At 41.7% G+C, this 19135-nt stretch overlaps 1 protein-coding gene across 5 annotated transcripts in view; it reads left to right on the forward strand.

Moving 5' to 3' along the window:
• CNKSR2 (connector enhancer of kinase suppressor of Ras 2) overlaps positions 1–19135 on the forward strand; it is a 452425-nt gene that overhangs the window by 87035 nt on the left and 346255 nt on the right. For all 5 annotated transcript variants that reach the window (XM_060686726.2, XM_087871349.1, XM_060686725.2 and 2 more), the window contains exons 5-6: positions 6245–6286; positions 8012–8131. In XM_060686726.2, coding sequence (XP_060542709.1) covers positions 6245–6286; positions 8012–8131 — 162 coding nt within the window. The remainder of the gene's footprint in view (positions 1–6244; positions 6287–8011; positions 8132–19135) is intronic.

The raw sequence follows: 19135 nt of genomic DNA on the forward strand, positions 1-19135 counted from the left end.
GCCGGTCCGAACATTGATGGAGCATTTCACCCCTGATCACTACTTGTTTTATCATTTGTAGGACAGGGAATAGTGATGCCTATATTCATTTTGTAATTAGTTCATATATTAGTTTAATTCATATATTATATTAGCTTAGTTCATATTTTTCATTTATTTTATTACACACACACACACACACTATCCTTTATTTAGTAAACCAACTAAATATGTGAGGAGTTGTAGATAATGGACTATGATTATGGGGCAGGATAATTTCAGAATTATTGCTATCAAAGGAAGGAACTGATATTTTTTATCTCCAGATAATGATTGACTTTCTTTCTTTCTTTCTTCCTTCCTTCCTTCCTTCCTTCCTTCCTTCCTTCCTTCCTTCCTTCCTTCCTTCCTTTTTCTTTCTTTCTTTTTTTTTTAATTTTTTTATTATAACATATAGTGATACATTCAGTACATTTTCGGTTCATTGGTGCAATTATATACATATATACATCTACATGCATTATTACTTGTCTTTTATTTGATATTGTTTCTTAAAGCTAGATTTAATTTCAAAACACTTAAAGATAATAGTGCTCAAATCTCTAAGACTAAATGTAATACTATTCATATGGATTTTGTTAATTAATTAATATTTAATCTCTATTTCCTTCTTTATTTCTTTTCCCCATCCATTCGTACCACATGTCCCACACACTATAAAATTCTGAATCTTCTCTGTCATTAATTTCTGAAGTCAGTTTGTTCATTTCGGCGCACTCCAATATTTTTCCAATAACATGTTCTTGAGGTGGTATTTGTTTTTCTTTCCAATACTGGGCAAAGGAAATTCTAGCGGCTGTCAGAATATGTATAATTAAATACTTTTTCTTTTTTGCATATTCAGTTTTCAAAATTCCCAGGAGAAAGGCTTTTGGTTCGAAATCAGGGCATTGAAAGAATATCTGAAGGACAGTGAAAAAGATAGACTGAAGCTAATATACCACAAAGCTTATTGTATACTGGAGAGAGCAAACTGTCAGGGTTTATTTATTTATTTTATTTATTTGTTTCCATTTCTATACCGCCCTTCTCCAATAGGACTCAGGGCGGTGAACAGCCAGAATAAAAAACAGAACATACAAAATTTAAAAGCAGTTTAAAATGATTAAATATTTTTGGCCGTAATTTAAAACAACCCAATTTAAAATCAGTTTAAAATTTAACTCAAGCCAGCCCAGCTAGTTGAAATAAATAAGTTTTCAGGGCCCGACGAAAAATCTGGAGGTCTGTTATTGTATGTATCTCTGGGGGGAAGTTGTTCCAGAGGGTGGGCACCGCCACAGAGAAGGCTCTCCCCCTGGGGGTCGCCAGCCGACATTGTCTGGCGGACGGCACCCTGAGGAGGCCCACTCTGTGCGAGCGTACTGGCCGGTGGGAGGCTATTGGTGGCAGAAGGCGGTCTCGTAAATACCCCGGCCCTAAGCCATGGAGTGCTTTAAAGGTGGTCACCAACACCTTGAAGTGCACCCGGAAGACCACCGGGAGCCAGTGCAGCTCGCGCAGGAGAGGTGTCACATGGGAGCGCCCCGTCGCCCCCATAATCCCCCGCGCGGCCGTGTTCTGGACCAGCTGGAGCCTCCGGGTGCACCCCAGGGGGAGCCCCATGTAGAGAGCGTTGCAGTAGTCCAGGCGGGACGTGACAAGTGCCTGAATGACTGTGCGTAGGGAGTCCCGATCTAGAAAGGGGCGCAACTGACATATCAAATGATCTTCTAAAGACAGCCGTGCATCCAGGAGGACGCCCAAGTTACGAGCCCTCAGGCTGACACAAACTGGCCTACAGGAAAGACCAAATGAAGAATAGAAAAAATACATGGCAAGGAAAGTATTGCATAGCCAATACACAAAAGAACTAGTAGGCAAATCAGATAACAAGACCTGACAATGACTAAGAGCAGATTGAGACAGAGGAGCTAATTCTAGCTGTACAAGATCAAACCTTTAAAACAAATGCATACAAAGCCAGAATTCAGAGGACAACAGCAAACAGCAAACCTCTGTAAAGAAGCTGAAGAAACAGTAGACCATTTAATTAGAAGATTGCACAGACTGGCGATGAACAATGACATAACAAAGTAGCAACCATGTTCACTGGAATATCTGCAAAGAAATACCATTTGCCTGCAAACAAGAATTGGTGGGACCACAAAATAGAGAAAGTAATAGAAAATAAAGAAGCTAAAGTGCTCTGGGACTTTAAATTCAAACAGACAAGCACCTGCCAAATAACTTCCCAACTGTTGATAAGAAAGACAAAGAAGTCTGGATATTGAACATGACAGTACCTGAAGACAGCAAAATAGATGAGAAAGAACTGGAGAAAATTACAAAATACAAAGATTTGCAAATAGAAGTAGAATGACTGTGACAAAAGACAGCAAAATAGTATTAAAAATAATAGGCATCGTTAGTGCAATTCCAAAACATTTGCAACATTGACACCATTGACATCGACAAAATCACCATCACTCAATTGCAAAAAGGAGCTTTTGTTGGAACTGCTTATATCCTGCAATGATAAATACCTTTAACACCATCAAACAACCAATGTATGTCTATCTCAAGTTCTGGTTGGATAAAAATACCAAATCTCGTGTAAACATCTGACTGATTGTGACCAACCATAATATAGTGAAACTGCAGTCATTAAAATATCATGATGATGCAGTCACTCATACGCACGGTCACTCATGCTCTCGTCACCTCCCGCCTGGACTATTGTAACGCTCTCTACATGGGGCTCCCCTTGAGGACCACCCGGAGGCTCCAACTGGCGCAGAGTGTGGCCGCGCGGGTGGTAATGGGAGCGACATGGTGTTCCCATGTAACACCTCTCTTGCGCGAGCTGCACTGGCTCCCGGTGGTCTTCCGGGTGTGCTTTAAGGTTTTGGTTACCACCTTCAGAGCGCTCCATGGTTCAGGACCTGGTTATTTACGGGACCACCTACTACCACCAATAGCCTCCCACCGGCCGGTACGCTCTCATAGAGAGGGGCTCCTCCGGGTGCCGTCGGCCAAACAATGTCAACTGGTGGCCCCCAGGGGGAGAGCTTCTCTGTGGGGATACCTACTATCTGGAATGAGCTCCTCCCAGAGATACAGAGGATCCCGGATCTGTGCACCTTCTGCCGCGCTCTTAAGACCTTTTTATTCCACCAGGCGGGCCTGGCCTAATCTTTTCCCTCTTTTTAATTATGCAAATTTTAATCGGTTTTTAAATGATTGGGGTGTTTTAATCTGTCTGGGCCAAATTGTTTAATTCGATTTTACTTTTTTTTAAATTTTGTATCTATGTATTTTTACTGTTTGGCTGTTCACCACCCTGAGTCCTTCGGGAGTAGGGTGGTATATAAATCAAATAAAGTAAGTAAGTAAGTTCAAACTACTGCTATTCATTTATGGAACTGCTAGGAACTAATATAAATTGTACATGTTAATGTTTCCTACCTCCAAAATCACATCCCAGAGCAAAGGTGTCTACATGAGCGTTGGGACAAGTAGATTATGATCCTGCTTGTCTACTACAGATTTAGGAAGAAGCAGTAGAAGACATCAAAAACACATCGATTCTTACTTTTTGGAGGGTGGTTGGTTTAGCAGGTGGACTTAAGTTTCATCAGAATATCTAAGATATTTTCCACTCTTTTAGGGACTTTTCTTCCATGTGAAACGCTTTTTTAGTTCATAATATTACTAATGGCATACCTAATGCATTTGGCAAATCAGGGTCTGATTAACAGGTAGAATATCTAGGGTGGCCTAAGCACACCATCACCAGTTTGCCCTTCTCATTTCCATCTCTGTACTGAGCTGCAACTGCCAAACAGGTGATTATCATACCATCACCAGTGACCAGACCTATTGTTCTGACCTAGGCTTCCTGAGTCAGTAAAACACATGAGTAGTCCCAAAAACCTGTTTTATTTTAACAGCTGTGAATTCTGTTCATTCACAGATGAGTCCCAAATAGTTGTAAAGAGTCCTTTGGGATAAGGCTGATAATCACCCACCTTTATCTCCCTTGACACGCTGCCAAAGACCTAATTGGCAAAATCACACGGAATCCAGAATCAAACAGAGCTTCAGACTTTAAACTGCACAGAACTAACAATGTTGCTTCCTTCAAAGGCCCACATGCCTTTGCTCCTCTTTTAAGTCTTATGGGAGGGGCCAATCATCTCCAAGCCCTATTCCCGAGTCATCCCTTTTGTTTTAACTGTTCTTGTCTTCTGCGTGCACTGGGAACAGGCTCCCCCTGTTCCTCTGTCTCGCTGAGGTCCGACTCTGGAGGCTCTGGAGGCAGCATGTACCTCCCAGATGGCCCTTTCTCTGCCTCCAAGGCAGAGCCCTCATCCAAGCTTCGTCTGAGCCTTCCCCAGACTCCAGGACTGGCCCTTGTTCCTCCCCAGCCTCCTCACTGTCGACTCTGCTGCCAGCTCCGCAGGCTGCTGATGGACCACAACACCTATTGTCAACTTTCTGGATAGCATCTTTAGCTTCTTTATTATCTGCCTTCGGAGTCAACAAGTCCATCCTCACTCGAACACTGGGTGATTCTGCCATACAATTTTCTTTATAGGACTCCTCTGATCAAATCAGCATCTTTTAATACCAGAGCCTTTGTTTTCTAAAAGCTCATTCTAAAAAAGTTTGTGTGAGATACACACACACGCACACACACACACACACAATGTCTCAGATTTTAATTTTTTTTTTAATTTTGATTTATATGCCACCCTTCTCCGAAGACTCAGGGCGGCTTACAATGTGCTCAGCAATAGCCTTCATCCTTTTGTATATTTATACAAAGTCAGCTTATTGCCCCCACAAACTGGGTCCTCATTTCACCTACCTTAGAAAGGATGGAAGGCTGAGTCAACCTTGAGCCTTGGCGAGATTCGAACCCTGCAGTAATTGCAGGCAGCTGGTCTTAAGCAGCTTAATAACAGGGTGCCTTAAACCCTTGTACTACCAAGGCTCTTCAGCCCTTCCTAAACTGGTGCCATCCATGTTTACTGAGCTTTATTTTGGCTGTATATAAGATTAGATCTTAGTAGCACTCTCAAAACACATGGAGATGAATGAGAAACATTAATCAGGATTTAAATCAACTAAATTTGAGAAATAAGGCATCTAATTTGGTTTAACCTCCCACTTTTATTTTCTATTAGTGGCACACATGTGCCCTTCATTTGAGGACTTCAATGTGAAATTAAGACCTTGGATGCATGAACAAGATCAAGTCACACAGATATAATTTCCATATTGTCTATCATGTTTTTCAGTGTGATTAGCTCATTTCTTATAATGAAATCATCAAGTGATGCATGCACACATGTAAAGCCTTTATTACACAAATGGGACTCAGCAATAAAAGTCTCTTTAGATTCTTAGATTAGGCAAATTGGGAACAAACAGAAGAAAAATCTTTCAGACTTGCATGAGACACACTGGAGACTTCAAAAGAGGATCAGAAGGCAAACCAGAGCTGGAGTCTGTTTAAAAAGGGAAAGGGGAAAGGTTGTGTTGATGGTGTTGAACTTTGCCCTTTTGTGGAGTTCTGAAAAGCCATATTTGGAGAGAATCCCTGAAGTAGTCTGGGTCAGGTCTGGGTTGGTCAAAGCATTTAAGGGAGCACTTCCTTTCTCTGGAAGTATGGCTTTCAAAGTGTGTCCTGATGGCAACTAAGTAATTCCTCTCCAGAGGGAAGCAGGCTTCAATTACCTTTCATGACACACCAAATTGGTCCTTCAGGGCAAGATTAAGGCAAAGGCTCAGAGAGTTGGTTGTGGGTGTGTGGAGATGATGAAGCTCGATCTGCAGTAATGATAGGCTTTTCTTAATCTTTTTGAGGTCATCTGATAGGGAGAGATCACCTTTGTCTGAAATGGAGCGGAAAGGAAGTTTTTTTTTTCTTTTAGCAAACTTCACAGGTCATTTTAATGAGGAGACATAAGGTGTACTTGTGACTCTTACATGACCATTTCAGCTTGCTTCTTTCCTTCTTTCTTTCTTTCTTTCTTTCTTTCTTTCTTTCTTTCTTTCTTTCTTTCTTTCTTTCTTTCTTTCTTTCTTTCTTTCTTTCTTTCTTTCTTTCTTTCTTCTCTCTCTCTCTCTCTTATATTATTGAAGTATTAAAAAGTAACCACTTTCCCCTAAATGTTTCATTTAATTAAATTAATTTCAGTTCATCTTATCTTTCTAGGACTCAACAGTACATGAAACTGAGAACAAAATTCTCCATGTGGTAAGTAGTATTTATTGCATCACCATAGACATTAATAGTGAACTCATTAACTAAATGTTAATCCTTATATAGTCAAAGATGAGCCAAATATAGTCTTGGTTCATCTATACAATCTACTTACATTCTAGGCTTTATTCTACACAGTTGTTTTACTAGGGGTATAGTTTGCTTAATTCTGCCCTACATACTGAACCATTATCTAAAAATATAAAACCACATAGATTTCCATGTACCGTGCACTTAAGGGAACAAAGTACATACCACTAGCCATTCTTTCTTACTAATCTTTCCACTTGGAACCACCAAGACTATACCAGCACTATATCAAAAGTGGATAATGTTCTAAACCCAAGAGAATGTATTATTTTACTATTCCTAAGAAGAATGGGATCCTTCTTACTTAACTACCTTTTGGAACTCTTTTATTTTAAGACTGGTATCAATTGTTTTCTTTTCTACAGCAAGAACAGTAGTTCATCTAATGATCTATAAGATGTGTACTTCTATCTATGCATATTATGCTTCCACCATATATTTCTTCACTTTACAGAAAACTGTCTTATATCAGTTTTTCATTCTACCATTGCACCTAGCTATAGCATTTGGAGATTTATTTAGCTGACATGCACTAAGTCATTCAGTCATTCAGTTCCTAGTCATCTCATGGCTGACTATTGTAATGCACTCTACATGTGGCTACCCTTGAAGAGCATTTAGAAGCTAAAGCTGGTGCAGAGTGTGGCAGGGAGGTAGTTTGAGGGGGGTAGGCAGGAATGGCCCTTGTCATACCACTGCTCCGTGAGCTGCATTGGTTGCCAGTCTGGTTCTGGATGCAATTGGTGATCACCTTTAAAGCCCTTCATGGTATGGGTTCAGGTTACTTGAGGGACCGTCATACCCCATTGGGTTTGACCTGTACCACTCTTGCTAGCTGAGGAGGCATGCTGTGGGACCCATCAACCTGATTGCTCCAGCTGGTTGTTGCTCCAGCTGAAACATCTTGCCGCCCCCCTCCGATGTGAGGTTGGCCCCAACTCTCCTATCTTTTTGTAAGGGTCTAAAGATGTTCTCCAAGACAGCTTGGGGCCCCAGTGGGGGAACAGCACAATGGAGAATCCACCTCTTCCCCACTCCACCACCATCCTCCCCATGTGTCTTTGGTTTTAATGTTTGATTTTAACTTTTTATGTTTTAACTTAGATGTGACTGTAAGCCATCCAGAGTTACCTTATGGTAAGATAGGTGGCCAATAAAATTTATGAACAAACAAACAAACAAACTGTATTATGTATTTTTGCAGCAAACTAAATTTGCTCTTCCTGGAGATGTGTGCTTTTATTTTCTTTTTTCTTTTTATACGATTAAGTCAGCTGTTAGAAGATCATTAGTATTACAAATTTAACAATGTGTTATTAAATAATATATAATATGTATGGAAAAATCTGGATTGTATTTGTTATTATAGTTGTAAAATAGGTTGTGTATATATGTGTATTCATCAGCCATATATTTGCTAATGCTCCCAGAAACAGGGAGAAGAAAGAGAAAAATTACCAATCTCTAAACAGATTTTTCTTTTTTAATTTTTTATCTGATCAATTATTTTATCATAATTGCAATCTTATAAGGGAGTAAAATTGTATCTAACTATTATGCCCAAGGTTTGCTGTGTTAGATTTAAAGTTCCTGGGTTAATATAATTTTTTGTTTTGTTTTGTTTTCTAGTGTAAGACTCTATCTAGTGTCTGTGATCATATAATATCACTTTCATCTGATCCCCTCGTGTCTCAATCTGCTCACCTGGAAGTGATTCAGCTAGCAAACATCAAGCCAAGTGAAGGGCTGGTAAGATGTATACAGTTAATCAAAACTTCATCCAGGATGGAAGAAATACATTTTCTGAATAAAATGTTTATTTGGCATATCTAGACCCTTTACTGCAAATCTGTATGAAGCAGTCAGATATACCATGGTCAGTATTGCATGTTAACAGTTATTTTATAAAATCCTTAAGAAAATAGTATCAATTGAAACTATCTTTAAAGTACTGTAGTGGATTGTATTCTGCAGTTTTCTAGAATTGGTTTTCAAGTTTATATTACAGAATACTATAAACTTTATTGTGTCTCTGACTGATAATATATTAATAATAACTTGTGAGCTATTCTAATACTTGAAGAAATAATCCTAACTATTTATGATAATGCCTTCAATATAAATAATGCAGTTACAAGTCTGCTTATCCAAATATATTGATATTATTGATACTGTTTTCCCCAAATATTGTTGCTTTAATGTCCTCACAGTTATGCTCCATAACTTTGTTATGAAACAAAGAATAACACTTTTAATTTTTTTGGATATGTATTTGGTTTTACCTAAAATATTTTAAATCCTGAAATCATTGTTTTCTAAATTTCACAATATCCTTTGCACTCAATCTCACCTTTAATCTGCCTTCTACTGTACTACTCTGTAGTCCCTTGTTCTAAATCTTGTATTTGTTTCAGTGTCATAGTAGCATATTAAAGTCATTTTCTATCCACCATCTGTAATTTATTCCATGTCTTATGTCATAATCTGATTAAAATGTTTGCACTTTCATAATTTCATTGGATGTTTGTACAGCTTTCCTACTCCAGTCTATCCTTTTAGAAATGCTTTTTATGAGATGACCACATTCTCTTTTTAATTGTAAAGACAATCCCCACCCCTGTTTCTGTCAAAGATTTTCCTCTATTTATTTGTTTAGATTTTAAGACTGTTCCTATACAGAAGTACTTATTAACGGTTTGGTTGTACTGTATATAGTACAATAAAACCAATTATTTAAGTACACAAAAGAAAATATCAGAATGGATTTTCAGATTTTTTAAAATGAGCTCATATGTCTTTTTTCAAATGAATTCTGTAAATTATTTTGAGTAGTGGTCATTTTGTCTATTTCTTGCTGAAACATATTATTTTGGAATCAAATAGTAAGTTGTAACATTAACCTTTTATTAGCCTAGAAATGGAAAATACTTTATGTGACATTTACATAAACTGCATAATGGTAAAAATAATTAGAATGAAAAGATAATAATTCAAATTTTCTTATAATTATTATTGATACTTGATGGTTTTTAAATATGTTTTGGCATTTCTGACATAGGAAGTACAAAGGAGCTGTGTAATCAAGCTTCACATAGAATTTTGTTTCCCCTGAGATTTATGTATCAAATTGTTGTCAAGTTCTGATAATGGTAGAGAAATAAGTTACAAAGAAAATACAATGTAATGTAATGCGGCTGTAATGTATACAATGTAAGGAAGCTATAGCAAGGAATATAAGGGAAGAAATGAAGGCAAATGAAATTAACATTATGGTTGATGTTACACTTGGACGGAATAATAAATGATAATGGCAAGAAGGAAAGGATAGCAAAGGGAACAAATTGATCAAGCCATGTAAAAAAATCAAATGCAGTTTGGTTTCAATTGTATAGTATATTATTCTACTGCTATAATTCCTACCAATATTATTGTGATATCAGTGTAAGGATTAAGGCTTTAAATAGTTCTCAGGACAGAGATGACCATCATGTAGAGATATAACAACCATTTCAAGGCTATCAACAACTATACCAAGTATCCATTAATGGGTGAGGAAGAAACCATGATTTTAAAACTCCAAGGTTATAAAAAGTCATTGCTTCTTTTTCATGGCAATCAACTCTTGTGTTTGACTTCATTCTTCTCTGCAATAAAGATTTTAATTTTGCAGAACCATATCTTCTGTGAAGTCACCCTGAGGAATCAAGTTAAGTGGGCAAGTACCAGGAAATAAGGGATTTACTGCCAAATCCAAGTTGAAAAACTTGAGAATTAATACTTATTTGTGAACTTGGTTGATATATTAAAATAAATTGGATATTTTTGTCCAATACAATTGGTATTGAACATGTTATGTATGTTAACTATATATTATCTGTTACTATTTTAACAATTCATAAGCAGGATACAAAACCTTTTGTATTAGATTTTGGTAGAATTTTTAAGAAATAGTCATGGAAGTGTTGGGTGTAGAATCTTTCAAGGTTCCTTATATGTAATCAATTCATAGAATTTTTCCATCAGCTGGTTAAAGATGTAAATATCTGTAGGAGAAGATTTTGTGTCACTGGTTTTATCATAACATGTTGAGCTTCTGAAAAGAATAATGTTGTTTCATTAGTTGATAAAGCAGGTACTTACTGATGCAATCACTTGCCTGTTCACTCTCATATGTGTGAAATAATAGGGATTGCAATGTTTGAAAGGCAAATTAATTTTTATATACTTCAGCTGAGCCACTGATGGGCAATCTTTCCATCAGGACATACATACCAGATTCATTGCATATGTGTGAACGCCTGTAAAGACACATACACTTTGTTTTGACACTTACATTATATTTCTTAAATTTTGGGTTTGTGCCTTTTAAAGAGTTGTGTTACGTGTCATATTCTAAGTTTTAAGTTGTCCTTCTAAGTTGAAGGACATAGTTTTTTTAACTTTTTTAAATCATTGTAATGCATTTTAATAATTAGCTATGGTTAAATATTTTATATCAATCTGAAGCATACCTTAAAAATGTTTAAAAGATTATTTTCATTATTTTACTAGTAAAATCAATTGTTAGATAAGTTATACGATTAAGTTGAACTTTCATAACACTAAATATATTGTTTTGATAAGCAGTAACTAAACTAAGAATTTTGTGGGATCAGGCAGAGAAATAGATAATTTAAATGAGTTTAAATTACTCATTTAAACCATGAGTAATTATGGTTTAAATCTTCCTCCGGTATGAATGTGAGGTGAGATGGAACTTTGAATATTCAAGATAGCGATTTCTATCTGATCTCTAAATTGTTCCAGTATCCTTTCCTCTGGCCCACAGATGGTGCCTTCCAAAGTTAGAAGAATTAGTCATAAGAGCTCTCTTTCTATGTGTATGTATGTTGATATGGGCATGTATTGGTGTGTATGTGTGTGTGTTTATATTTTCTTGCAATATTAAGAAAAATAGTTTTAAAATATATATATTGATTATTCTGTTCTATTTTTCATTATGTTACCTTAATCTTAAGCATTTTTTTTGTAAGTTTTCCCCTCTATCGCTTTGAATGTTATAGAAATAATGTTTATTTCACAACAATATAACATGTTCTCTGGAATTTTAGAAGTATTATGCCATAAAATTGATACATACACCTAATATACTTTGTTATGATATCCAAAGGCATAAGGTTTGTAGAATGCATTAGCTAGAGTGTAATTACATGGAGCAAAGCTTTTTTATGAAGGAGATGTATACTTGTTTGTGCAGAACACACTGTGTCTGTATATTTATTGTTTATCTATTTGTTTTACCGTGTTTCCCCAAAAATGCGACATGTCCTGAAAATAAAGCCAAGCCGGATTTTTGGGGTGGGCGTAAATATATGCCCTCCCCTGAAAATAAGCCCTAGTGAAGGGTTGGGCGCGGGCAGCACAGAAGGCAGCCCTTCCCTTTCCCGGTCAGCTAATGGCAGCTGGGCTCCTTAATTGCAACCCGCGGATCAGCTGAACTGATCAGGAGCTGCCCCAGCATTCTTGGCGCTCGCCTGCCTCCCATCTATCCATCCATCCTCCTTTCCTGAAAACTCCTGTTCCACTCTCAAGAGAGCAGCCGCCTGGCACCTCTTGCCACTTGGTGCCCACCCAGCAGACACCTCCCCCATCTGGCCAGGCAGAGTGCCACTCACCGACCGAGCAGTATCCCAGGATCACGATGTGGGCAGAGCCGGTGAGCACCAGTTCCTTGAGGAGTCCGTGCTGCTGCCATCCCAGCACTGAGCTGGCTTCCTCTGTGGCTTCCAAACCCTGGCTGGAAGCCGTTGGAAGCAGAAAAGAGGCCAGTCAGGCCAGCCGCCTGCTGCTGGGGCAGAGAGGCGGCAAAGGGTGAAGGGAGCCACAGCCCCTCATGGGGAGTCCGTGCTTCTGCCATCCCAGCACTGCGGATGGCTTCCTCTGTGGCTTCCAAACCCCGGCTGGTCCGCTCTGTGGTTGTAGGTCCATGCGGCTGCCCCGGCTCCCAGAAGACTCGGCAGAAGGCGGCTGGCCTCTTCTCCACTTCCAGAGGCTTCCAGCTGGGTTTTGGAAGCTGCAGGGGAAGCCAGCCTCAGTGCTGGAATGGCGGCAGTGCAGACCTGGTGCTCACCGGTTTCACCCACATCGTGATCCTGGGATACTGCTTGGTCGGTGAGTAACCAAGGGTGTCCACTGGGTGGGCACCAAGTGGCAAGAGGTTCTGGGCGGCTGCTCTCTTGCAAGCAGGCTTCCGAAGAGCCGGACGCAGGTACAGCCTTGGGTGAACAGCTGACGAGCGGCTTTGTTGCGCTGCCAAGGCGCAACACAACAGCAACCACGAGCACCCCCAAAATACTTAGATCCCTGATAATAAGGCCAAGCTCTTATTTCAGGTTTCAAAAGAAAATAAGATCCTGTCTTATTTTCAAGGAAACATGGTAGACTTACAATGCCATTTATCTTAAAGCACAACTCTGGGTAGTTTACAATAACAATGAACAAAGTCCAATAAACCCTAACTAGATTTAAGTTTTATTGTTTCAATAGAAACAATAAAACCCAAATTTAGCCCCTCAGCCATCCTGCTTCAAAGCATCCAATGAATAATCCCTTTATTACTATGGAAAAGGTGCTTCTAGGTCCTTCTAAATGAGAAGAGGAAGGAAGGGACCTGGAGACTTCACTGCCGTCCTATCTGACCTGGTGAAACAGGCACTCAGGAAAAAGTGGTTCCACTGATGTAGGGTTTTAATAATAACCAGCAGCTTGAATTGCTTCTGGAAAGACTGGGAACTAGTGAAGCTCATGCCACAGTAGTGCCATATGGGTGAATCATGTGTGTGTGTGTGTGTGTGTGTGTGTGTGTGTGTGTGTGTGTGTGTGTGTGTGTGTGTGTATACATGTGTATATCAGCAAAAGATGGGGTGAAGGATAAGGAGAAGAAAGGAAATAAAATCTAGAAAAGCATACATATTTTTATTTATGAACTGAAAAAACTACACTTATTGAAGAAAATTTGCCATTTATATATTCATTAATTTTAAGTCAGTTAACAACCAAAAACTTTGAGAATTGAATATATAAATTAGTGCTTTCAACATTTGTAACCAACTCACCAGAAAGAAGCATGTAACTATATAAAAAAGGTGCATTTTTTGGACTGCATATAATTGATGAAGGAAAGACGACACACTGTAGATGCATGCTATATCTAATTCCATTGTCTCCAGTTAATTTGTCAAATCATTGATATGTAATGTCAAAAGAATGTAAACATTTATTCAAAATATTTCTTCTTAGACTCACTTTAGTTGACTGACTTAGAAAATTTATTATTAACTGATTAATATGTCTTCAAAATGGCATTATATAGTTATACTACATTATCTTTGAAGTTTTCACATTGTAGTATCAGGTAATTAAAAACATTAAATATAACTCAATTTAGTTACAATAATGCCGAGCCTAGCCAGTAAGAAACGAGGCCACACCATTTGTTGGTAGAGCAATTCCCCTTTACTGGGCTCTCGACTCAGCACGCAGTGAAATTTGGAATCTAGCCATCATTACCGGCTTCTACCTGCTAGCTGATTATGAGGGTGTGGCAAGGCTTGCTCCAGGCTTGCTCCAGCAAAGACTCTCCGGCCCCTGCTGCATCACTCTTCTGGGGCTTGCTCCAGCAAAGACTCTCCACTGCTGCTTCGCTCTTCCGGAGCTCATCGGCATGTCTATTGGCCCCCACTTTGTGAGTCCATTGCAACACCCAGCACCCAACACCCAGTAGTGCACCTCATGCGACCCCCTTCCCCTCCCTAGCTTGTGGCAACTCAGAAACGGCGCACAGGGGTGTAGCCTCAATGTCACCATCTCGGATGTTGACAGGCGGCTCCCCTCTACCAGGGGGAACATATCTGGAAAAGAGCAAGCTCATGTAAGGGTTAGTGTATATGTGGTCTGGCCCAGTTCCCGAGGGTTCCCTCCCTGGGCTTAAGGGGGTTTTCCCTATGGAACCTGTTGATCAGTCTTTCTGCTTGTACGTCCTGACTCCTCACCCATGAGGGCTTGAACACGGGTACCCTTTCCATCAGACTAAGTATTGCAATTCCCTTTAAACACTCAGAAATCCAATGGATCCACTCCAGTCCGGCTTCAGGCCTGGGCACAGCATGGAAACGGTATTGGTCGCGTTGGTGGATGATCTCTGGAGGGCTCGGGATAGGGGTTGCTCCTCTATCCTGGTCCTGTTAGATCTCTCAGCGGCTTTTGATACCATCGACCATGGTATCCTGTTGCGCCGGTTGGAGGGGTTGGGAGTGGGGGGCACCGTTTTGCGGTGGTTCTCCTCCTATCTCTCCGACCGGTCGCAGTCGGTGTTGGCAGGGGGGCAGAGGTCGACCCCGAGGCGCCTTGTTTGTGGGGTGCCTCAGGGGTCGGTCCTCTTGCCCCTTCTGTTCAACATTTATGTGAAGCCACTGGGTGAGATCATCCATGGCTTTGGGGTGGAGTTCCATCAGTACGCTGATGATACTCAGCTGTACATCTCCACCCCAGGCCATCCCAATGATGCCCTTGAAGTGATGTCCCGGTGCCTGGAGGCTGTGCAGATCTGGATGGGGAGTAACAGGCTTTGACTCAACCCTTCCAAGAGCGAGTGGCTGTGGCTTCTGGCGTTCCGATACAGCCAGCTGGTGCCATCACTGGCTATTGGGGGCGAGTTATTGGCCCCCACAGACAGAGCTCGCAACTTGGGCGTCTTCCTGGATGCATGGCTGTCTTTAGAAGAGCATATGACGGCCGTGGACAGGGGGTCTTTTTATCAGGTTCGCCTGATTCGCCAGTTGCATCGCTTTCTGGATCAGGACTCCTTACGCACAGTCACTCAGGCACTCGTCACTTCCCGCCTGGACTACTGCAATGCTCTCTACATGGGGCTTCCCTTGAGGAGCACCCGGAGGCTCCAACTGGTGCAGAATGCATCCGCATGGGGGATTATGGGAGCGAGGGGGCGCTCCCATGTGACACCTCTCCTGTGTGAGCTGCATTGGCTTCCAGTGGTCTTCCGGGTACGCTTCAAGGTGTTGGTCACCACCTTTAAAGTGCTCCATGGCATAGGACCTGGGTATTTGCGGGACTGCCTTCTGCCGCCGATAGCCTCCCACCGACCAGTACGCTTCCACAGAGAGGGACTCCTCAGGGTGCTGTCAGCCAGGCAATGTCGGCTGGCGACCCCCAGGGGGAAGGCCTTCTTTGTGGCAGCTCCTGCCCTCTGGAATGATTTGCCCCCAGAGATATGAAGGATATTGGATCTCCGGGTCTTTCGCTGTGCCTTGAAAACTTTTCTTTTCCATCAAGCAGGGCTGGCGTGAACCCCACCTCCTTCTTTAGTCTTTTTTAGTTTTTTAGCTTTTTAAATTGTCAATGGGTTTTAATTTGAATTGTTTTAAATTTGGGCCAAAGTTATGTAATTCTTTTAATAATTTTAAATTTTGTATTGGTATGTGTTTTAGTTCTGGCTGTGCACCGCCCTGAGTCCACTAGGAGAAGGGCGGTATACAAATTGAATAAAATAAAATAAATAAATAAATAATATCTGGTCTATCTCGTAGTGGGATTCCCCCTCCACCATTATGGGTCCGGGTGGGGGTGGGGTCGAGGGCCTACTGTTTGATGTCATCACCGACTTCAGTAGGCTGCTATGGAAGACAGTATGGACCTTCCCCAATAGGCAAGGAAGCTTCAATTCCACGGTAACTGGATTGATCACCCTGACTATGGGGAATGGACCCAAGAATGTTGGACCCAGCTTTTTGCATGGTAGCCTCAGTTTCAAATATTTGGTGGAGAGATACACTTTCCCCCCTACCTAAAGGTCTCTGTGTTGATCTTTTCTTGTTCACATGGAGTTTCTGCCGCTTTTAGCAATGCCTGCTTGACATCCACCCAGACCTCATGCAGGTTATCAATCTACTCCATCAAGCTGCCTAAGGAGGGGGCATCCCAAGGGAACTCGGGGATCAGCACAAACTCCACCCTGTTCACCAGCTTGAAGGGGGGATGACCTGTACTGCTGTGTACAGCATTGTTGTATGCCATCTCCACAAACAGCAGAAACTCTGCCCAATTAGTCTGCTAGTAGGTGATGTAACACCATAGGGACTGTTCCATCATTGCATTAGCTCTCTTTATGGCCCCATTGGTGCTCGGATGGAAGGCGGAACTAAGCCTTTGTGATGACCTGATTGCTCGAACAAACTCCTTCCAAATTTGGCCATGAATTGGACTCCTCAATCTGAGATTATCCTCCTTGGCACCCCACGTAGGTGGTAGATATACTGTATGTCAGGAACAGTTTGGTCAGCTTGTGGGCTGAGGGTAGGCCTGGACATGCAATGAAGCGGGCCTGTTTTGAAAAGAGATCTATCACTGTCCATATCACCATGTTCCTGTGCCTCTCTGGGAGTTCCACAATGAACTCCATGGCAATCTCCTCCCGGGGCCTAATGGGGTCGGCTGTCAACCCTCGAAACGGCGAGCCTCTGGTGGACTGTCTCGGGGTTGTCATTTGGAGGGGAGGCTTACAGGAATAATGAAAAACAGTAGACTCATGGAATGGGAGGTTGATGATGAAGAAGCTGCTGGCCGACAATCAGCTGGAGAGCAGGCTGGCAGCAGAAGAAAGAACTAGGCCCAACAGAAAAATTCCAGGCCTCTCGAGAAGTACAACAGCTATGTGGGTGGGGCAGGCACATGCAGAGGGCAGGGTTAATTTGACGGGAAAGCAGCAATGGTTATTGCTGCCATTGTTTTGGTTGCTATGTGCTGATGTTTCCAGGCCTGCAAGAATTAAAAGCAGTTAATTGAATCTTTTATTTCTGTTTCTTGGTTTTGGAAAGTCGGAACAGGGACTGAAAGAAATCACTGTTTGCTCCTTCCCATTTTCCTTTTCCACTTCTCAAATATGACCAGGGCTCAGCAGGTGGAAGGAGAAATCCTGGAGTTGAGGCAAAATGGTTGGCCGGTAGTGGACTACATGCGCGACTTCCACCGGATTGCCAGCAAGTTGCAAGGTTGGCCAGAACAACTGTTAGTTCATCAATTTAAGGTGGGCCTTGACCCCACACTGTGGCAGGTGTGTGCGTATTGAGGCCTATCCTCCTGGCCTGGAGCATGGTACCTAGTGGTTACCAAATTATATGCCGAATTGCGGGAGTGTCACCCAAAGGACTACGAGACCAAGGTGATTCCCAGACAGAGCAATGACCATCACCTGAGTGGGACCCCCCTCAAGAGTGTCTCCACCAGAGAGACCCATATCCACTAGGACACCCATCCTGTGCTTCTGTGTGGTCAACTGGGCCACCACATGGCTGAGTGCCCGGTTTCTAGTCCAAAAGCCAAGGCTGGGGGACCTAGGGATGGTGAAAGCAAAAGAAGTCACCCTGGAAGAGCCCGGAGAGGTCCAGGGAGGGCACTGCAGACTGTGACAGTGACCCCGGTACCACCAGCAGATGATGGAGGAGTCACTGTGGAATGGGAACCCAACCCAGCCAGTTATGACATTGGAGGGGAAAATGACCCAATGGTAAGTAATACCATCTCCCGTTTGTTGTTCCAGTGGTACTTACAGCCCAGAGACGTGGAGCCTATGAGGCTCTAATAGATTCTGGGTCTATATGATGCTTCATTAGCTAGATGACTGCTGCAAAATTGGGGGTAAAGGCAAAGAGAATGTCACAGCCCTTGAGATTTGAGCAAGTAGATGGCTCGATCCTATGAGGGGCACCTGCAACCCATATAACAGAGCCAGTGAAACTGGAATTGACCCAGCATTGGGAACTCATCCAATTCATCATTGTCCTGAAAATGACTGAATCGGTGGATTAATGTGGTTGGACAAGTGGGGTCCAACTATCTGGTGGGAGGATGGATGTTGACACTTGAGGATAGGCAATGGCCTCACAACCCCTCAGCATGAGCAACCATGGAAACAGGATCCCAACGGCACATCGAGCCATGAGCCTGTGAACATGCAGGCCAAGGCTGTGAGGAATCCAGCCTTCCCCCTTGTGTATAGAGATCTTGCCAACATAATCAGCAAGAGGGAGTGCAACATCCTTCCCCCACACTGGCCCATGGACTATACCATAGAAATCCGTGCAGTGGCCAAACTGCCAAAGCCAAAAATGTAATCAATGACACCATGGGAGATTGATGAACTATGGCTTTACATAGAGAAAAACATGATTAGGGGATTCATCCAGCTGACTAGGTCTCAGATTGCAGCCCCAGGGAAAAAAAGGACAGGACACTAAGGATGTATGTGGACTTCAGGGGATCAATGGAGTGTGCATTAAAAATACATACCCCCTCCCTCTCCTGAAGGACATGCTGTCCTGTTTGGCTGAAGGACATATTTTCCCCAAGCTTGACTTGAGGGAGGCATATTACTGGGTCTGGATCAAGGAAGGGGACGAATGGAAAACTGCTTTCAACTGTCTCCTAAGAAGTTATCAATTCAGAGTAATGCCATTTGGCTTACAAGGAGCTCCAGCAGTGTTTATGCAATTAATTAATGAGGTCTTGCATGAGCATTAATATAAAGGAGTACTTGTATATTTTGATGACATCCTGATTTACACCAAAACCATGGATGAGCATGTCCAGTTGATGCGCAGCATCCTGGAAAATCTGTTGGTGGCAAATTTGTATGTAAAGTTGTCGAAATGCAAGTTCCACCAGACCCAGTTGGACTAC

Source organism: Pantherophis guttatus, chromosome 5 (genome assembly GCF_059756535.1).
Source record: "Pantherophis guttatus breed Tessera chromosome 5, ASM5975653v1, whole genome shotgun sequence".
Lineage (NCBI taxonomy): Eukaryota > Metazoa > Chordata > Lepidosauria > Squamata > Colubridae > Pantherophis > Pantherophis guttatus.